Source organism: Pelecanus crispus, chromosome 2, assembly GCF_030463565.1.
Source record: "Pelecanus crispus isolate bPelCri1 chromosome 2, bPelCri1.pri, whole genome shotgun sequence".
Classification (NCBI taxonomy): Eukaryota; Metazoa; Chordata; class Aves; order Pelecaniformes; family Pelecanidae; genus Pelecanus; species Pelecanus crispus.
The window spans coordinates 126178698-126201032 of record NC_134644.1 but is presented as its reverse complement, the minus strand read 5'-3'; the positions used below and the strand labels follow the sequence as shown (position 1 = coordinate 126201032).

The 22335-nt window shown below is 42.7% G+C and overlaps 1 protein-coding gene across 1 annotated transcript; it reads right to left on the bottom strand.

Moving 5' to 3' along the window:
- Positions 1–112: 112 nt before the first annotated feature.
- On the bottom strand, positions 113–22335 carry DSG2 (desmoglein 2). The gene is made up of 15 exons (XM_075705204.1): positions 22291–22335; positions 15688–15723; positions 15103–15237; positions 13682–13840; positions 13266–13410; positions 11850–12010; positions 10874–11008; positions 10541–10726; positions 9284–9543; positions 8212–8354; positions 7292–7519; positions 5845–6075; positions 4706–4830; positions 3256–3615; positions 113–1135 (listed from the first exon to the last, which is right to left on the bottom strand). The coding sequence occupies exons 1-15, from the start codon at positions 22333–22335 to the stop codon at positions 113–115; spliced, it is 3372 nt and encodes a 1123-aa protein (XP_075561319.1).

The following is a 22335-nucleotide window of genomic DNA, read 5'->3' as shown; positions in this document are numbered from 1 at the left end:
CGTCCATGTCATTCTGAAAGCCCCAGCAAATTCCGGTCTCAAGAAAAAGCCCGTGGCGAGACACACACTGACACGTGGGTACCGGACACCACCCCCCCTGCAAAGGCTCAGGCTATGAGCGAGTGTACTGCACCGTGCTGTATTTGGTGACCCTGGAAGACTTGCTCAGCGTGGCACTGGCAGGAGGTGGTCCCTCCAAGTTGGAGCCCACCTGGTTAAGCAGGGAGTCTGTGACCAACATGTGCTCTTGCCTTCCTGAGCCGCCACCCGCCGCCTGTTCGGCTCTGCTCTGCATCCCTGAGGCTGTCACCACCCTTTCGTTCACCACCACGCTGTGCCCCTCTGCCAAAGAGGGGAAGCTGAGCGAGCCCTGCTCTGCAGCAGGCACAAGCACCCTCTCCCGCTCCCTCACTACGACATACTGGGAGTCGGGGAGATCCTGAACTGTCACAACTCTTGGCCCGGCACCCTCTGACTTCACCATCCTCTCTGTGACCACCACATTACTTCCGTGTGGCAAGTCGGGGATTTCCACCATACCCTGCAAGCTTGACGTAGGTGCCAGCACTCTCTCTGTCACCACTACGTTCTCCTTAAACTGGGGGTCTAGAAAGACAGTGGCTGAGCGGGCAGGAGCCCCGGCAGAGTAGGACGTTTCCGTCATGGTGAAATTGGTCTCTGCATGGGCTGTGGGAAGGGGCTGGGCATCATGCTGCCCAGAGAGGGATGCAAAGGTTGTTTCCGTGACAACCTTCTCGGACACGGTGTCTTTTCCTGTGCCACCGCCCCCGTGCACCAGTGGGGTGGGCTGGAAGCAGCTGCCCAAGGCAAAGGCTTGTTCAGAGCTGGAAGCATTTTGCTGATCTAAGAACTGTGACTTTGTGTCATCAAGACCGAAACCTGATTCATTCCTGGAGCCACCGTCTTTCATGTTGATGTGTCTGCCTATGCATATTTCTGCTAGAGTCTTAAATTTGTCTCCTAAATCATCAAGAAAGTGGTCATCAAGATCACCCTCAATAAAGCTGCAGCAGCCGATGGAGCCATGTGGGGAGCCTGACTCTGCCTGGGAATAAACCAGAAGACAGTCGTTTGCAGCTTGGGCTTCATCTTCTTCCGCAAAAGAGACAGCTTTCTACAGACAGAAAACAAAAGCAAGCAAAAGTTCATTAATGTCAGCTCTAGACTTAATAAATCTGAAAATCAGGAATGCTTGGTCAAAAAGGTTAAAATAAAAAAAATTAACTGAAACCACAGTAACTGTCAACCAACCAAGGGCAGTACCTAAAGTGCTTTTTGCTTTTTTGAAGTTAGTCTGAACTTGACAGTACACTTGATGAGACGAAAAATTGGAAATTAAATTGAAAACCCTGGGTACTATCACCACCTGCTGCTATTTCTACCTGGATTTGTGCTATTGGTGATACTGCTCCATCCTCACAAACAGATTGCTTTTATTTTGGTTCAGTGAATGAACTTCATCTGTAACTAGGTGCTTGTGGGAGAGTGCCAAAACCATGCCTGAGAGTATCCTAACTAAAATTTAAACACATGTTTAATGAGTACATGCTGACATGTCACACCTGCCATGGCCCTTTGCACTAGCACAGCCTGCAGGATCACACCCAAGGAGCCCAACAGCAAACAAATCAAAGTTAAATGGCTTGATAAGTATGGGAACACAGTCCAACATATACATTTTTAGGCTCTATGCAGGCCACTTTGCAACAAGGAGGGCCCACGGGTTCTGACTATAGCGCTTCCAGGGCCAGCTCAGTCTGAAAACAGCATCTGCAATGGAGTCGCTGCCAGTGCTACCACAAAATCCATGTACGTGCTTGCACCAGCTCCAGTTTCAGGAGTGAAGACAGCCAAATCCTCCGGGCCTGCTGAACCAGTTTTACCTGATACGGTTGCTGGCTTGTGCTCAGAACCACTTTTCTGCCACATCTGAAGTTCTAGAGTGCATATTAGTTCAGGCATCTGTGTAATGTGGTATACATCCAGACCTAAACTGACTCTGTGTGTGTATCTGCATTTGATCCGGGAAGCAGGCACATTACCCAAGATGCTTCTACAAAAATCAGCACACATCTGAAACTATCTGGTTTGGTAATTTGTCTTCCCCCACCCCCTACCCCCTCCCACCCCCAGTAATCTGAGATATTTTAGCCTCCCAGAAGTTGTAAAGGTTACTCTAGCATGACCTTTACAAAGCCCTCCCACAGGACTTCAGCATGCAGCTGTGCTTAAAGTATGTCTTAATATTAGGAAGTGCAAAGAGCGAAGGAAAGCAGAATTGCTACCGTTGCATCTGTTCACCCAAAAGACCAGCAGCTAGAGTGCTCAGGAGACATACAAGTCTCGTAAGCTCAAATCCTTTCCTGGTCTGAGATGGTGATTCAAAGCTGCAGAGCTACTCCCCTGTAGAACCCCACTATCAGCCAGCTGTAGGATGTGAAGATGTTTTGTTTGTACAGGTGATGGACAATCCTTACACTCCCTGGCATACAGAAGTGAAACTTCCACTATAAGGATCTCGCCAGCCTATGGATGAATGACGCGCATTACGCAAAGAAGAATAGCTGCAAGGACTAGGAATTGCCTATTGGCCAATGGTTAGGTCACCAAAAAAAAAAAAAAAAGTCAGAAAGGGGATTGCAACATGTGCCTCATACACTTCTGATGAACGGCCCTTTATCCAGGCTACTGGGCAAACAGACAAGTCCAGCACCACTTACTTCATCAGCTACTTTGAAAATGCGGACCCACCCTCTACTGTTTGACATCTATGGCTTATCTTTCAAAAACCTGCTCCATTATAAAGTTCGTAGCTGTGACTCATGATGAGTCATAGGTACCTCCCAACAGGCCAGTTTAGTGTGCTTGAGTCCCTGAGATTTATATTACAGTCTTTCTCGTGGCTTCTTCCTGGGCAAGGGGCTCCTTGGTCATTGCTGAATATTCTGGATCCCATTCCCAAATACTTCCCTCAAGAGAAGGGTCTCATTGTGGGAGATCTTGTAAGCACCCAGCGCTACAAGACTGAGCATTGTCATGCTCTTAAGTCCCTCACGTGAGCCTAACCCAAAACTCCTTAATGCCCTCACTCCACATGCACACAACATTGGCCATTGTACCAGAACTGTTGATAACACACATATCTACTCATCTGTGTTTGCAATAACATGAACGACATTTCACAGTGCTAAGTGTAAATATCAAAATACTGTTATATTCGGGTCATATGCTTACGCCATTGAAGTAGTCTCTTAAAAATCCTTCATTCATGGCTTCTGCCGCTCCTACTGCGACTCCTCCTCCAGCCATCACTGTCTTGCCTCCTATAAGTGCCATGCCTTCAGCTCCTCCAGCTGCCATGGCTCCATACTCGGCACCAGAAAGGAGATGTCTTTGTTCTTCCCATCTTTCCTTGGTAATAGTGCTGCAATGCTCTCTTCCATGAGAGGCAGAACTGCCTCCTCCTGCCGCAGTTTCCTCTCCACTCATTCCTGCTGCTGCTGCTGCTGCTCCTGCCACCGCTGCTGTTGCTGCTCCGCTGATTGCTCCTCCCGATGTCCCCAGTGCAGCAGGTGTGAGGAGGCTTAGCACTGGCTACATAAGTAACACAAATTAGGATGTGACATGTAAGCTGCACTGTCTAGCACATGGAACTCACCAAACCAGCAGCAGGCTGGGTGGGACCTGGGAGGGTGCCGTCTCACAACTTGTTCAAATTTGCACTTACACATGTTGCTGCAAAGAGTAAAGGGCGTCCTGAAATAGGGTGCAGCTTCCACAACTGCATTCCCAAGGAGGATCATGGAAATGTTTCTACAGATCATTGCTTTCTTGAAACTCAAAGGGTTGGGAGTGAAAACGGGGGGGGGGGGGAACCCACCAAAAAATGCCTGCAAAACTCCAAGGGGTCCAACTTTCCCCAGCCACAAAGTGGAGGAGCGTGCACTGCCTGCTGCCTCTATGGTGCTGCCTCGCCCTTTCTTCTTTTCTAGCAGTTTGGCTTCCCTGTTAATTGTTTTTTATCAAGAATTTGGTGTGAGCACTGGCCCTAAATTGAAGTCTTTTACCTTCTGTTTCTTCGTTATTGTGCAAAAGCATCCCAGTGTCATGCCCTTTTTTTGGAAAACTGGGTTTTGTAACATAACAAGAAAAGGCAAACTTCTCTTGGCATTCACTGTTCCCTCTGCAGATTTGCGCTTTTTTCTGCCTTTTTTTTAAGAACGTACTGTTTAAGAAGGCAAACACACAGGTAATTTAAAATGCAGCCTGCAACTTTAAACTAGAAGCTAAGCTTTATAACCCATTCTTTTGCTGCTTTACCATGCTCCCAAAGGGGCACAGAACATTCCAGATGTTTTGCAAATGCAAATGCTTCACTCTTTACAGCATCAATGCTCTTCCCACACTTCTACCTCCTGCTCAGATACCATCAACATTTGTTTGATTGCTTCCCCTTTATTTTGGGATTTAAACACTATAGCTGGTGTTTTTAGAGCTGCTGGTGGAATTCATCTTCCATGCACCCTTCACTGAGTATCACAGGGTTAATTTTAATTAATGTTCATGTGTGGTTAAAATCTGCTGTACAGCCCTGAAACATCAGCCCACAATGTGGAAGAGACGGCAAGTGCCAAACGGAACACTTGGCTAGAAATCAAATAGAAATGCTATTAGGGATACATGCCTTCTCCTCTGGAGCTGCCCCTTCGGTGCTCCATTGATGCAACATCGCTTCGCTGTAGTCCGGTATCGCAGCAAATCCCTTTGCTCCTGAGCCGCAGGGACACAGCAGCAGTAACAGTGGAATAACTACAGGGAAACAGAATTTTGCCATTAAATACATGATGATTAGGGTCAAAGCATGCTAACAGCCAGTACCGAAGTTTGGTCAGCTCTCCTACTAAAACATATCTTCAGTGAGCTAGTGATCAGTATGAGGGCTGACAAATACTGAAGACACGTTCCCAAATATTTAAGGTATTTCCTAGAAACATGCCAGGATGGTTTCCTAGAGAGTAAACTGACAATTAACCTGTCACAGCCTCAATCCTGGAGATGACCACATGTGTATATAGCTATACTTCTATCAAAGATCTCGTATACCAGAAGCAAGCCCTAAATATCACTGTACAACCCCAGCATTTCTAACTCCTCCTGGCATGGCATCATGTAAATTCCACCTCACCACTCCTGTGACACATCTAGATCATTGCCTGGGGAATACAAACCAATCCCATTTCAGGAGCAGAGCATATTTGTGTGGCATGAACTTCCGTTTTGCCACAGCTAGATTGCTACTAGTACAAGCAATAAACTATTGCCATTTTAAATGCAGCACGGGTACACATGGCCATACCCGGAACTAAAAGCATTCCTCTCTTATTTTTGAGCTTCTATTTTGTCTTACCAAAGAACAACATCACGTGCTGCTTAGAGCAAGGTACCAGACCTGGGTCTGCAGTGAAGGAGAAGAGAGTGGAAAAGGCGCCGTGGTTTGAGTGGGAAGAGTTAGGTTCACATGGGGAGGTGTGGGAAACACCAAAAGGATTCCTTACTGCTTCCCCACCTGTTATTTACAGCGCCATAACCAGATATTAAAGTTGTACATATTAGTTTTAAAATACACAGAGCCTGAAATCCTTTGAGGGTGAAATGCTGATGTTACCAAAATTAGTTGGGGATTTGCCATGACTTCACACAGACTTAGGAGTTTACACAGAATATATCAAGATGATAAAACCTGGGAGCCAGACTGTTTCTTTCCTGATGCCTTGCAGACCGTATTTACAGTGCCTTCTGAGGTAATACGGAACAATTACTTACGCAGCAAAAGTAAAAACGCCAAGATGATCAGTGCAACCGCTCCTGGTCCCAGACCTGCTGACTTAGCACCAATAACTTTACTGTTGCATGTGCCGTCAGCCTTGCACTTACAAACATGCAGGTGCAGAGACTGTGCTTGAGCACAGCTGAACCCTTGTAAATCCTTTATTAGGATGGGAACTTCAGTTCTGCCCAGCTTCAGGTTTTGTGGTACCAGTTGTATGCTGGTGCCTGAGACAGAAGGGGGGAGTTAAAGAAAAAGAAAAGACAAACAAGAATAAGTGGAGAGAAAGTTGACTCCTGTAAATTAAGGGAAATAAAATCTTCACAGTCTCCCCACAAGCCCCCTCCAGTTAAGTCCAGCCAACACAATAGAATTAAGTTTAATTAGCTGCGGCTACAGCATACGTGCTCCTATTTTTATCAAGTAATTCATGCTGGTAACAAAGCAGCCATGCTCACTTGCAGTCTCAGATACTTGCAAAGAGTTTCACACCAGCATAGACTTATCATGGAAGATGGCCCAACCGCCTATATAGTGTTAACCTTCACATCATCTTCATAACTAAAGGCTGAATTCGTAAAAACCAGTTTCAGTCTTTAGGAGATTAATCTGTTGTTGGCCACAGGCAGAGGCTGAGGAGCCAACATATCACCTGCTCCTGTGGCTGTATCACATCAAGGACACAACTGCAGGGTGAGGGAAGCTAAGAAGATTCCTTCATGGTCCTAAACCTGGCCATTAAGATGACTCTGCTGATTGCTTTGCACTGTTATGCTGTAGGATTACAGAGGACAGAATAATGAGTCTGAGAAGAAAAATATGTTTTCTGGTGCCTTCAATCTACCTGAAGCATATTCTTCAAGCATATTCCAGGCTTACATGAACAGAAATATAAGAAGAAGATGCTCATCTCATTTTGAAATACTCATTAAAATTATTTATGATTTCTGACTTATTTTTGTTCCTACCGTGCTGGACAATATCTTACACAGGTTATACTGTATTTCCCCTTTTCAAGGCCCACTGTGCAGACAGATTTATTTAGTTATTTGTAAGTTAGGGCAACTGCAGCCAGTAACACAACCATGTCGCCAAGCTCCATTAGAACAAAAAGCATCCTCCACCACTGCACGCTTTTTGTGGGAAGATGAGAATGGCTTGATCCCAGCATTACCCATGAAATCCTGGTCACCACATATGGGTCATCAAGCTAGGCAAAGATGGCCCAACTGAGGGAAGGCAACAGGCCCCAGAAGACCTGGCTGTGCTTTTATAGCCATTGGACAGAAGGAGCAGAACGCGAGTGATGTGTCTTCATGACTGACTCCATACATATGGGTTTTTTTGGTCTGTATCAGCCAAACTGTCAGTTTGACTAGAATTAACAAATTATACCACTAGGACTCTAAAGAACTGAAAGGAATTAAAAATCTATTTTCTTACCATTTCTAGATGCAATTATCCATTCTTTTGCTGTCCCTTCTGGCTCATCAATGACAGTAAAGCTGAAGGGATCACTGTTTGGGTAACCATCCAAATCATTAGCTGTAACATCAACTAATTTTGCATCTGAACACACAGTCCGCACAGGGTTCACAATAACTGGGCAGTTATCATTCTCATCTTTAACTTGAATAATGACTGTGCCGGTGACCGTTTTCTTCGGAAAATCTAATATTTTAAAATATGAAAAATTAAATTGATTTGAAAAGTACAAAAATTTCATCTTAAAATAAAAAAACCCTTAATATTCTTAATATTTTCCAAAACACAAACATTGCTGAAATAAGTTGAAAGAGCTCTCCCTGGAGCTTATGGGAGCAGTATTTCATTCCTAATGTTAATAAACATATTGACAAAGTTCTTCTGAAGGCAAGCTGGTTTACTATTTTAACTGGGAAAAAAAAAAAGTATTTCCTGTGTATGGTTACACAGTAACATGCAGATTATAAAAGGAGAATTCTCATTAGATACACAAGAAATTCAGGAAGTCTTTCTTGCTTAGCATTCAAGAAAACTTAAGACTCTGAAGTCTACCGATTAGCATACTGAGATACTGGCAATTTCCACCTTGACAAGGGACGTTCCGATCAGACTTGGCCTTTGCAAAACTTTTACAAGAAGTTCACTTCCATCTAGTCAAAGAAGCGAAAACAGACACCTTGGGAACCCATTCCAAGATTCATCCTATTTCAACGCGTTGCTCGTGTCTCTCCTCCAAATACAGAGCCTATAGGAAACTGCACTAGGTGCCTAATTTTAGGCAGTTAAAGATAAGGAGGTTAAACCAACTACAGTTGTAGAAAGGCAAACTAAACCCTAAACAAACCAATTAGTGTGAAAACAAAACCCTCTCAACTTACCAGTAGTTACACCCAACACGGTGATAGTGTAGGTACCATTTACTACATGATGCGATTCATAATCGAGTGTTTTGGCAAGTCGGATTTCAGCTGTGGCTGAGTCTATTGTGATCCAGTTTGCTGTATCCCTTCCTTTCATGTATCTGATTAAAATTGTATATAAATATGTACACATTTATGATGAGGAAAACAACCATCAGCAGAAAAAGCAGCTTCACGGTATGTTTACTCTTTGTTTAAAGCAGAGAGAAAATCCCTAGGTCTGAGGTGTGACACTCCCGCCACTGGGATTGATTTCAACTATAAACCTAAGATTATAAACCCACCCTGAATGTTGAAACCTGCTGTTCCCTCTAGAGCCAGGATTTAGGTGTGGAGGCATTGTAACAAGTAGACTCAGGGAGCGAGACCAGAGCAGGAGAAGGATCTGCGCTGCTGGTCATCGTCCTCTTCTCCTCCATCCCTGCTCCCAGCAGAAGGTGAGCAGCAGCCACCCAGGAGAGACTGTATTACAGCCGTGGCGGAGCGGGGTCCACCGCTGGGTACGCACCTCTGCTGGTCTGCACCACTTGTAAAAGCCACGGTGGTGGATCAACAATGTTTTAGCTGAAGAGCTACGATTCAAAATCTGAACACACACAGGCACACATACAGATCTACTTCACACCCTTTCTGTGTCCAATTGCTGGATGTTTCTGTATATTTATTCCTAATGTTTCTGCACACAATGAAGTCAGAAGAGTAAATCTACTCTCAAAAGCAGACAGGCATGATGAAGTCAGATGAGTAAATCTACTCTCAAAAGCAGACATACATGACAAACAGCATTCAAGCGCGGACTATTTCAGCACAAACACTCATGTCTCACCATATATGACCAAACAAGTAGGATTTTCAAGTCAGCTATTTTCTGCATAATAGAATACTGAAGATGATGATGTTATTTTAGGTGTGAATTATGTGTAGTAGAAAACAATTGCCTCTGAAATTATTTGAGTTCAATATACACATTGTTACAGTAAGATGTGATTTCTGACATACTCAGTTATGATGGTTATAAACAGATTCTTACATAATGCGCTCTGCTATTTTTCCGGTGTCTTCATCATAGGCTTGATACTGTCCAATAACCTCTCGTATCTGTAGTTTCTCACTTGCTTCAATAATTTTTGTGCCACCGGGGAATACAGGGCCTTCCCGCACATTAATCACATTAATTTTGATTGGAATTGTTTGTGCTTTATAACTGTGTTTAATTGACTTGTGGAACTCTGCTTTGTTTGTAACAACAATGCCCAAATTTAGGCTTTGAATTTTTTCATAATCCAGTTCCTAAAGCAATTAAAAAAAACAAAACACCACTCAGAACTTGACAGAATCTGATATCGAGACAACATTCATACATTTAATATTTAAATAAAACTATTTAATATTGTAGCACCCTTATTTAAATAATAAGGATACTACAGTGCAAAGAACTGTTGGTTAACATGTTATGCTCAATACATAATGCTTCAACTCTTTAAAAGTACATAAGGAAGATTACTCTTCTTATTTTTAATGGATGGCACCATAGGTATGTCTTTATATTATTGAATTTAAATTAATTTAAGGTAGGTGCAATGACTCCTACACATACAGGTCTTTACTTTCAGTGAATCAAGGCTCAATAATACTTGGCTCATCCAATTTTTTCTTTTTTTATTTTTTTTAAAAGCAATTAATTTACTTAATAATGCTTATCAATTTTTTAAAATTATCAGTTTTCAGGTAAGGAAACCAGAGCAGAAAAAAAAAAGAAAAAGGGTACTCAGGGCACTATGCATCTTCAGTTCTTGTGGACTAAAGGGGAGTGAAATTCATAAAACAGGAATTTCAATTTATGGAAAATATTTTCATAATTTCAAAGTACAGAAATTCATAAAATAGTCTGTAGCCCATGGCTCATGGAGTAAGTGTTGCCTTTAAAGTTATCCGTGGCCATGGGAAATAAAAGAAATTTAAACTGAGACCAGCAAGGAGAGAAAAAAGTATGGGGAAGTTTACAGCATATGTGTTAGCACTGTTGCCCAACAACAAGGAAAGTTTGGGGACTTCTGCCCCAGTAGATACATTTGAGATCACACTGAATGTAAATGGTAAGCCTAGAAAAAAATTATTATTTTGCACGGAATTATTGAATACACCAACAAAGAATATGCCAAAGGATGAGTGTCTACCATGTAAATTTACAGTTTACATACTACCTGAATATAAATAATTTGTATGTCAACTTAAAGGGAATAATTATTCTAATATTTAAAGAAGACTCTCTAAAGAATATACTAACCTTCACAAGAGTCAAAATTCCTGTATTTGTTTGTTTGTTTGTTACTATACGAAAAAAGCCGTCTTCGTTACCAGAAACAAATGAAAAGTTTGCCAGCCAGTTATCAGAAAATTCTTCATCTTTGTCAAATACTTTTATTGACAGAATTTCTACATTTGCTTTGTTTTCTTCAACGCTTCCTTCAAACTGCAATTGAAAAACATGCTTCTTTAAAAAGATACCATGATTTACCTCATTTCACCAGTGCAAGAAAGTTTGCACAACCCTGTATTCAAAGCAATAGGATACTGGCAGGTGTAGGAACATGCCAAATATTGTGATCAATGTACTTACGACACGATTTTCAACCACAGGCAGATTGTCATTGACATCCAAAATCTTGATTTCTAAAGAACATGTTGCAGCATTCCCATCTAATTCACCACCACGGTCTTTTGCTTCCACCACCAAAGAATAGCTACTTTGTATCTGCCACGATAAGAAAAGAAGTGTTTAAACCAGGCTAAAAAACTTTTCCTTTGCTGTATTATCTCTACTACATTTTGGTAATCCCTCTTGTGGCCAGTTGTAACTCCTCTCGAGCCAGTAGTAAATCTCACACACAACTACCTTGACGGGCTCAGCTGGAGTAGAAGCGAGGCTTTGAAAAGGATTTGGGACTTTTGCATCTCCCCCACAAAGAGTTAGACTGTGCTTACATGGCAAATGAAAAAATTTCAGTAGCCATAAGTAGGGACAGGACCAATGAATGATACCTGCATGTCAGGACAGGGCTAGAATCAGAGATGTTGCCCTCAGCCGCAGAGCTAACATCCAGATCACCATCTGCTGGCCAGTGAAAATTCATGCAAGCCCAGGTAAAGTGGCTTTCAACGCTGTTTCACAGCAGCACCCATCCTAACTCTTTGCACCGTGATTTGCGTAGCAGGCTACAAAAATCTAGATGCAGTCAGCAGCTTTGCAAACGGTGATCTGGGTTGCCTTTGCCATATGCTCTCCAGCACAGAGAAATGACCCCTTGCTTCATGTAACTGCTGCCCTGGCTGCATGGGAGGGACAGAAAGCAACAGCCATTGGGCTGATGCTGTGCTAGAGAGGTGACAGGGGGAATGCAGCCTTGATCCTGTCACTGCCTGCCCCCCGTCCAATCCCCAGAAAACATGCATCAGCCAGACAAGGCTTTAATCCTACAGAAGGTGAAGGAAGGTAAGAGGGCCAGCTCTCCAGCCTGGCAGGCAGAGCTGAAGGTGACACAACAGGCATCAGAAGGCGGCTGTTAGCAGATTAAAAACGGGAGGGCTTCTTTTACCTCTCTGTCAAGGTTTATTTTTGCTACTCGAACCTCGCCAGTATCCTTATTCATACTGAATGCAGCGCTAGGGCTTTGGGAAACGATCCTGAAAGCAATTTTGGAATTTAGGTTATTTGGTTCATCTGCATCTGTTGCATTTATCCTCATTACAACTGTACCTGGAAAAAAGCAAACAAAATATAGTATGTTTACACTGCCATCCACTGCCAAGTATTTTTACTGTAATGTCACAGATAAAGAGACTGTTGTCAGACACACTACACAATTTTCTGATGCTCTTGCCTCTATTTACTTAATGAATAGAGCTGAAGAAGCGTTCCTAAAAATCCAAATAGCACATGTTAACAGTATATCCTCTAGCAAACAAAAAGATTGTATCCACACATCTGTAACTCACAGAACTCAATGCACCAGAATCACAGAACAGGTTGAATTCTCTCCAAAATTCTGACAGAAAAATGTATATACCATACAGAGAAGAAAGAAGTAGGTTTTGAACAAGCTGCATTTCCCTCACAGATTATTCTAAAGGGAGCACTAACTCCTCTACCTGAACTTTATTAAAATAATTGCTCTGTATTGATGCCCTCCAACAGCTTCACTCAAAATACATTGCGGTCCCCATGGTGCAATCCCCTTATAACTCATGGTACAGGATTTTGTTCTCTGGGAAAGGGTGTACCTCAGCGTCCAGTGCCTGAGTTTGAACATTACCTGGAATTCAGGCAAAGAAGCAATTACCATACAGGTGACACTGACTTGAAAGAGAGCTGAGGGAACTCAATACCTCACCCAAGCAGTGGGTCAATAATTTGGTTCTTCAGATTATCATGACATTGAAAGGGAAACAATGTCAGGTATTTATTACATTGTTTTACTCCAGCTTTTCTTATCTGCTGGGAAATAATCTGTTGGTCTTACGTTTACTGACATCAATAGGAAAACTGCCACTAGCTTGTTCTTCGAGGGTCACATCATGGCCATATGTGCTTAACGGTGAAGTACCTCTCCAGCCCACAGATAAAGAGGGGCTTTTCATGAGCATGGCAGAGTGGAGTCCCTCCAAATAGGCTGGAATTGCTAGGCCAGAAGGTAGACTGCGTTTCCCCTGCAATTCCTGCTGAAGGACTCTGGTCCCTGGGTTTGTGATAGCTTTGACATAAACCAAAGATGCCATAAGAGGAAGTGCTGTTCTCTCTTGCCTTTATGTGGACGCTTTTCCGTCACCACACCACACAGCTTAGCCCTACATAAAAACTTGCATTCACACGTGGATAACCTGGCCTACACGAGCAAGAGAATGCATCCTTGTTACTGCCGATATGATATGCTGCTGCAAAGAGTATATTTACTTGTGCCCTTGAATGTGTTGGGAAGAGCTAAAATAAAAAATCATTTTAAAAATAACATTACCTGTTTCACTTAATTCTTCAACTGAACCAACAAAAACTGTGTGTGAAAACACTGGAAAATTGTCATTTATATCCATGATTTTAATTGGGAGGTCTATTGGCTCTTCCAGTTTTGCTCCAGTCTTATCTAGTGCATGACCTCTGAGCTGAAATAATACAGACAGAAACAATAAGCAAATACAATGAGTGACTGTAATATATACAAAATACATATACAAAATAGAAATATATCAAATATATATAACAAAATGTAAGCATTATATAAGCATGTATAATATGCTTATAAATATAAGCACACATACATACACAAATATCCAAAAACTGGATTAAAACTAATTGAAGCAAACACACTTGACCAAAATAAATAAAAAATGAATAGAAGAGCACCTGTAAGTAGAAAGTTACCATTCAACTTACAAACAGCATCGGAGTCTTTTCTCTGTCAACCCTTCCTGTTATGTTCAGGTCTCCAGTCTTTCCATTGATAACAAATAATCCATAAGGGGGTTCTGTTACTCCTTGACCAGAAATAGTATAAGTCACCACTACCCCTGTATCTTCAAGATCAGAATGTATCTAGCAGGAATATAACAGATTAAATAGTGTTTCGTAAATAAAACCACATTTAAAAATGCAAATAAAATATTTTCGCTATTTTTGTAATGAACAAAAATAAATATTAAACACTTATTTTCCTGCACTCTTTTCAGTGTGGAGACGTTATGATGAATGCAGGAAGAGTTACATGTTCTGTCTGAGGATCTTGTGCAGGGAGATGAGGAACATGATGGGCAGCGCAACAGTTGGGAACTGTGGAGAGGTCTGTGGGAGAAGAAAATTGGGACTGCTTGGACAAAGAGTGAGATAGGATACAAGGGCAAGGAAAGGCTGGAAAACATTTCCAGTGAAAACTGTGATAAGGTGAAAAACTGAAGTGAGGGATGAAGAAGGAAACTGGCTGATCAAACGGATGGGGGCAAATAAAATGCGGAGAAAGACCAAGGAAAACAACAGTCTGGAACAGTGAGCTGAGCAGGGGAGATTGAAGTTACTTGAGCAAAGCCTGGAAATAAAATATGACAACTTTTTAAGGGAGATTAGACCTAAGCTAGCAAGCCTGACCAGGACTGAGGAAGTGATAGGGTAGAGGAAGAAAGGTCAAACCTGGAAATGAACAGGTAGAAGAGGCTGCATAGACTAGAGATTACACCCTTCCTCTGCTGTCAGCAAGTATCTGAAACATCTGGAAAAGCACGTGCGCATTGTGCCAGCATCACCATCAAGGGGCAGCCCAAGCAGAGGGTTACAGCCTGCTACTATCTGCAGTTACTTTATATGCAAAAGTGACAAGTGTGGTGAATTCAGGTTTCAGAACTGATGCTGAACCAAATGCATATCACTCTTGCACAAAGGATAACACCTTGGCTATTTTTAGCTTTATTTCCTAAAAAATTAGGCATATATAATCATGCTCCATGTACACCCCTCCGCCCAATCACCACCAGCAGTTTTGGGACCCACTTGCCAAGTGCAGCAACAGCCGAACAGGGGTGGTGGCGTGAAAAAACTCAAAGATACTGCATTCCCAAAAGTTTTATGAAAACTGGTGCCTGGGAAAAGATGAGAGACTGAGCCAAATCAGGCTGCAAGACCAACTCATCTGCTGAAGGAAGGAAACAGAAGGAAATGTGCCAATCTTCAACTGACATTCAACAATCCTTTAAAATTCAAGAAATATTTGTGCATGAGTTTAGGGCACCCACACCCTTATTTTACATTTTCATCTCTATTTTTATGTGTATTCTTATTATGTGTATTTATCACTTTTCTGGACTTACTCTAGCAATTGGATTTTTATAGGAATTGTCCTCCTCTTCCCGTATGAAAGCTGGAGGGACTGTCCATTCTCGCTTCTGTCTGACTAGGCTGTTGGGATGAGACAACACACCACTCCTGCGATTTTGATTATAAAGCTGTGAAAAAACAAGGTTGAATGTCAGCATTACATTTAGCCATTTCAGATGAATGCTTTATTGCTGCTGTAGCCCAGACTTCTGAATAGCTTTTGCTCTTTCAAAAGCTAGTAGCTTCGAAATCATGGAGCTGCATTAGCTTTCTGAGCCACAATTAACATCTTTCATAAAATGATTTAATTTACAGAGAGTTAAAAAAAAAGACATCTACAAACTTAGTATTTTAGGCGAAGTGTCTCAAAGTTGAACACCACTCTGATGATGTAGTTATCTATTCACTTACATTTTGGCTGGGCTTTCATTTCATTATTCATTACACAGCTTTCACATTTCAGAAAATGGTAAAAATCAAGATATTTATCAACCGAAGTAAGGCACACCTTTGACACTTTGCTCAGAGAACCCTGCTTCAGGCACTGATAAAGAAAAGCAGTTTTCCATTTTTCCTACCTTCCAATAGAGTCCATTTCCATAATTCAAACAGATCTGCAATGGAAGTTATGATAATCATTATTCATTCTATGTCATTTTAGCACTACTAAAACTTAACTGACATTACCTCCCTGATAAGAACAGCAAAGCCATAAGGAAAAGGGCATCTGACCTCTATCAATTAGTATTTACTATTTATCTGTAGTATCTTCTGAAAAATTTACCCATAACCATTCACATTTAAAACATACACTATAACTATGTAATTATTAAGTTTTGCACTTTTCTCCCAGCAGGAAACAGATAATAAGCAATTAATTTTTTTTTTTTTTTAATGAATGAAGACTTTATGGGGATTTTTAAACAACCATTTGTTAGGGCTGAATAATTCTTGAGCATTCCAGAACGATGGGAATTTGCCATTGATCGAAGTAAGTGTTGGTTGCCAGCAGCACCCTGGAGAAGCTCCCTCTTCTGGGCAAACCATGGATTATACAGGCTGTGGTGGGTTACCAACCACATCAAGGAACAAAAAAGCAAAGACTAATCAAAACATCTGTTGAAGCATAACCAACAGAAGCAGCTTGGTACTTAGCACCTTGCTGGGAGGATAAGTGGCATACATACATCCCTTACTTAAACAAGGCTGAGACGCATGCATGATAGCAAGCAACTCATACTTGCTCTGACAAAACCTTACATGTCAACATCCAGTATTGGGACTGCCCACCTCTTCATGCACCAGGATAGCTGTGTATACCCTTAAACACCTCAGTTAGGTGCCTCATCCTAGCTGGAAGCAACTGGAGCCTCAACCAAATTACCAGAGACCCTGTGTTTACGTCCACTCTGCACGCACCAAAGACTCCATAAGTAACAAAAACCCTCAAACAGTGCAAAAATGTAGGCATTGGGAAACAACAACAAAAAGCAGATTATTACAACATGTGAAACCAACAAATAGAGCTTTTGAGCTTTGCACAGGTAGAGAAGACTTACTGTTCTCAGTACTACTACATCTACCTACATTTTGCATCTTAGGTGGTGTTTGTTTTTTGGGTTGTTTTTTTTTTTTAATACTAATGGCTAAGGCAAAGCAGGCTCATAAAAGGTGATTTCCTACTGAAATTAGTCAGGAAGTATTTCTTTATATTCTCTTTGACTGGTTTCTGGACTTCTGAATGGACTCTCCCTACTCATCCCTCTGACTCAGCCTTGATTACTGCATTGATGACAGCTTTTTTTTTTACAAAGATGTTATCTCTTTGCCACACAGTGCAGCAATGCAGTGGATGGTGTTGAGCAATGTAGCAGACTGCTGTTTCGACTTGCACAACAAAACTGTTTTTCAAAGAGCAATTTTTGCAATGTATATATTCTGAAGGCAAAAATCAGCAAGCACTAAGTTCCCTAATGGATATGCATTGTGAGGGCTACGGGATCTTACACCTTAGACCAAGTTGTATTCACGAATATTCTTAACCTTATTTGTTTTAATTAGTTATATGGATTTTTACACTTTATTTTTATAAAAAATGAGATTGTACCAGCAAGAGTGACAGGAGGATTTGAGTTTATAGTCAACTTTTTCTGACAGAAGCTGCAACTCTTTTGGAAGGTCAATAGTTTTTAAGACGTCATTGTGAACATCCTTGTTTGTTCTTATTGGTAAACTGAAGGAAAAAGTCTTTCTGTCTCAATACTGAATGGAGACAACAGGCATAAGGTGAGAAGCTTCGTTGTATTGGAAACCTGAGAACCACAGTATAAACAAAAGCGCCTGAAGTTCAAGAATAAGCATGTCTTCCACTGAGATGCATATCAACACAGCAGAGAAAGTCCCATTAGTCATTATAAACAGAAAGTCTTTCATTAATTAACTAAAAGTAAAAATAAATTCGCTTGCAAATGCTGCAAAACAGCCTCAAAACATTCTGTTTTATTGCTAAGACAGTAAAAAATACTTTTGCTTTTGTACTTTTCAATCTGTAGTCCACTGGCAATGTCATAAGGGACTTTAAGACATCAATAAAAGGTCTTTAAGAATGGCAATTTTATTTACGAGATGTATAGATACATTTGGAACAAATATATAAAGGGATCCTGCATTTTTACTGAAAATTTTCAAAGGATCCAAAAATTTTATGAAGGGGGAAAGCACTTTTCAATGAAATTCTCTTCAAGAAAAAGTGAAAAGTCACATATCCAACAGGTGTTGAATTCTGAATTTCCCTTTCTTTAATATCCTACAGCTGACATCTGTTAAACAGCTCAATAAGAGTAGGAAACCCATTTCTGTCATTTAATGCGGATCATAGCCCTGGCATAAAAAATAGACACGTAGATGACATCTGTTGATGACACAGAGCTGAAAAGGCATTGTCAGAAGAAAACTAGATGATTACAGAAAATGAGGTGCAAAACCTGAGACCTGAGGTAATAGAAAGGGAATGAAATACTACAGGAAAGCAGCAGGAGTAGGCGACAGGGCAGGAGAAAGAAGGGAGTGACTGCTGGGTATCAGGAATGCAAGGCTGCTCTTGCACAAATCCATGTTCATGTATGGTCAGGAAGTGACTAAAGGACAGATTTTGAACACACAGCTTAGTCTTATAATGTAAAGGTGCAGACTGAGCAAGCAAGATGGCATGTGTCCGTACTTGCTACAGTCCTAGAAACGTAGTCTTTCATGTATGTTGTGTGTGGCAGAGATTTGGATCTTGCACCTCCTGGGAGTCCTGGGGTTGAGGACATGGGCAAGTGCAGATCTTCCACACTGAGAGAAGCAGGCTGACGAGACCATCCAAGGTTATCTACTAGTTAATCTCCTGGCCCTGGGGCAAGACAAACTACACTAAGTGCTTCCTGACAACTGTTTAACCTGTTCTTAAAAACGACTGATGGAGGTCCCACAGCCTAGCTAGCTAACCTAAGGCGGTGCCTAGCTAACATAACAGATGGAAAAGTCTTTGTTAACTTTTATCCTAATTTTATTATCCTAATTTTTAGCTCTTTGCAAGTTGATCATATTGGTGTTTGGATGAGATTCAGTTTCAGATTGAAGCACACAAATTTACATGTCTAAATGAACGCTAAGTGTCTAAACTTCTGTCATATTCAACAGAAATATACCCAATACAGACAAGGATATCAGAGAGCAGTTCAATTCACCCCAAAGCCAGCCCACACCTGCTATTTCTCTCTGGACTCCACTGACTGTAGCTAGGTCTACTATGTAAGCCCAATACGAGAGGATTGGTAGAGCACAGCAGTTGCTGCTGAGAACCCAACACTACAACAACCCATGTTTTGTGGTTCTTACTTCAGACTAGAATTAGCCTGGTGCCACAGACCAAACACCCACAAGCAGATGGATGCATTTCCCAATGCAGTTTCACCCAGGAGGGATCAGATTCACACACTCTGGAGATTTGCTTTGAAAGCACAATTTGATCCAACCAAATAGGTGCACTCTGCATCCACTGCATCTCCATTTAGCATAACAGAAACTCAAACACCTATATTGAGATGTCAATCTCAAACTGAATCTCCTTCTTTGCCATGTTGATAATGCCTTCATCGAACAGTGTAATTCCCTTTTCTTCACAATTACTCTTCATATAACTGAAAACTTATCACACATCTTACCCACTTTCTTTTTTGAGTTCCCAGTTCTTTAATCTCACTTCAAGAATCATAAAACAGGTTTCCCAAATTTAGATTGCATTTTTTGCTCTCCTCTAGTCTCTCCTGGGCAGATTCACTTTATTCCCAAGTCTGGTGTCCAAAATAATACACCACTTTACTTCAATAGGATGAATAAAACGCTAGATCTTATGTATTTCTCACCTGCTTTCGTATCTCACTATGGTGCTGTTTTTTCCCCCCTTTCTGGAAAAATATTAAGTTTTTGAATCAATGCACAGATGCTTGTAAATATTTTTACCATGTTTCAACATGCTACTGGTGATAGAAGCTAGGATGCTTTGAATTATGTCACCTTTGCTCTTTCTAAAACTAAGCATCAAGTTGGTTTTTTTTTTTTTTAATATTTAAATTGTTTCTGTGAATTTTGAAAAGTAATTGCTATGGGCTCTGACATTACAATAGTGTTCTAATGTATCCTGGACTGAGTTTCATCATACCCAGCCTAAGTCTAACATCCCAAACATAAAGGAAGTACAATCTGAGAAGACATTCCGAGGAAAAGTAAGTTTTGCTACTAGCATAGTAAGATTCATACATCTGCCAAGTCTTCTTTCACTCAAATTTAAGAAGTGTTGTAAGACTTCTTCTGTTGAAGACGAGATGTCCACCCCCTTCAGAAATGACTGAGAAACCTCCCAGCCTAGTAATCCTGGATAGCCGTGCCCGCCCGGCAGGCCCATGGCTCTGGGTGTGTGCCCTGGACACAGGCCAAGTCAAGCCCAACCCCAAGGGTATACTACTGCCTGGCATGCCCGGACATCCCTGGAAAAGCGCCGGAGGCCTAAGGGTGTACTACTGCCTGGCATGCCCGGACATTCCTGGAAAAGCATCGGAGGCACGGACATGGGGAAAGCTGCTGTGACCTCTGCGAGGCACCCGGGGATTAAGATAGAGGGATGCAGCCTGCAGGCAGGGAGGGAGTGCAGATGACCAAGAGATACTTCCAGGAAAAACAGGGAGAGGAAGAACTTACAGTTCTCAACGCTTCTAGGGTAGAATATGCTTTGGGAAGACACTACTTTTAGACTGGTTTTGTTTTTCAGTAGTTTCTTAAGGTTCTGAAGTTATCAGTGCCATCTTTGCATGTCTTAAGTTATAAATTACCCTAATCTGATGCTCTCGAACAAGCAACTAGACTTGCTACCACATGAATGGCTTCGTCCACATGAGGGACAAAAAACAAACCAAAAAAGCGACCAAACACAACAGGCAAAACCCAGCAGTGCCTCTCTCGCTCCCGACATCAGCCAACCAAGGCAGCTTTATCTGCTCTAATGTTCTATCCAACATTGAGGCATTTAGGCACCAAACCGAGTTCACTCTTAGTAGACCGGACCCTGCCGCAGCTTTAGCTGAGACTGAAGATGATGAGGATTGAGAAAAATAATTTTCCTCGTTTCTTCAGGCAAAACCAACATCATCCTGGATTTCCATTAGCACTGGATTTCCATTAGCACTGGAACAGGTTGCCCAGAGAGGTGGTGGAGGCCCCATCCCTGGCAACATTCAAGGTCAGGTTGGACGGGGCTCTGAGCAACCTGATCTGGTTAAAGCTGTCCCTGCTCACTGCAGGGGGGTTGGGCTAGATGACCTCTAAAGGTGCCTTCCAACCCAAAGCATTCCATGATTCCATGATTCTATGATTCTATGATCCTGAACCAGCACAAGCCCACCAAAATGGACAACAGCGTGGCTTCAGGTATTACCAAGAGAATCGGTGAAAACTTTTGTGCAAGCAGCACCCCCCATGTTTCCCATTGCTCTTTTGGGCAAAAGAAGGATAAAACATTTTCCAACCAAACCGTCGCTCGCAGCTCGCTGCAAAGAACAGGGTCGGCTGGCTGACTTGTGGCCAACCACAAGTCTACGTTAAAGTCATCAGGCAACAGGTCTCCAGCTAACAAATCTGATTTTGCAGGATCCTGAGCTCAGGGAGCAAGGCCCTGATCCACAGCACCTGCCAGCGCGACCACGCAACAAGCTGCTGCTGAACACTGCCCAGCTCCTCGGCAGCTCGCCCGCGCAGCCCACGGCCTGGCCTCCACGCTCGCCTCTGTCTGAGCAGCGGCGGCGGACGAACTTCTGCAGGCATTTTGCCAGCCTGGCCAGGTGAAGAGCTAAAGGACAGTGCCGCAGAGCTGAAGGAGAGCTTTCTGTAGAACATCTAGAAACAGCTAGAAAGCATCATGCAAATAAAACAGAGAAAGAAACAAAAAAAAAAAAAAAAAAACAAACCCAGGCGATTTGGTCTCAGTTTGTTATGGAACACTCCTTGCTTTTAGCCTGAAAAGGTATTTCGGAGGATGGAAGGTCTAAAGGCCGATGGCTAAAAACCAGTTGAGGGCAGGGAAGGAGTGAGCCTGAAATGGCTTGGATTGCTAAGAATTTGGTATCATTTCTCTAAGGCAATAAAAAACTCCAATTAAATCACGCTTTATGATCCGTTTTCCCTCCTGGCACTATTCCTTCAAAAAGATAATGCCATTTATTAACACAGATAGTACGCTGAACACGAAGACGAACTCTTTCACTGCGCTCCTGCTCCTCCTGGCACCCCAAAAAAAACCCCACCCCCTCGAAACACCGCTCTTATCGGGTTTTTCTACCTCCAGCTGCCTTCGGACGGCAAACGGCGATTGCGTTTACCTACTTCCCAAAGAGAGGGAGAAAGCCCCGTCCGCAGCCGCAGGCAGCCGGCGGCGGGAGCGCTGCCACGCCCCGAGGGGAAGAGCTCTCCCCCGCGGCCGCGCACGAAGCCCCGCGGCGCCGGGGCCGCTCCCCGCTCGGCGCCTGCCCCCGGCATCGCTCCGCGCCACAGCCCCGGCCGGCCCGCGGCAAAGCAGCGCCCTCCCCCCCGCCCCGGTAGCGGGGGACCCCCGCGGCCCGGTGCGCTCCGTCGGGGCCCGGACTCACCAGCAGCGCCAGCAGGCGCAGCGCCGCGGCGGGGCCCCCCGACAT

Bases quoted from the DNA above. Each gene is read 5' to 3' on its own strand.
- DSG2 (XM_075705204.1), bottom strand. From the start codon at position 22,335: ATGTCGGGGGGCCCCGCCGCGGCGCTGCGCCTGCTGGCGCTGCTG. The intron at 4,831-5,844 runs GTAAGTAATTGT...GTTTCCCTGTAG, and splicing joins GGCGTTTTTACTTTTGCTGC to TTATTCCACTGTTACTGCTG. The intron at 1,136-3,255 runs GTAAGCATATGA...TTCTGTCTGTAG, and splicing joins TAAGAGACTACTTCAATGGC to AAAGCTGTCTCTTTTGCGGA.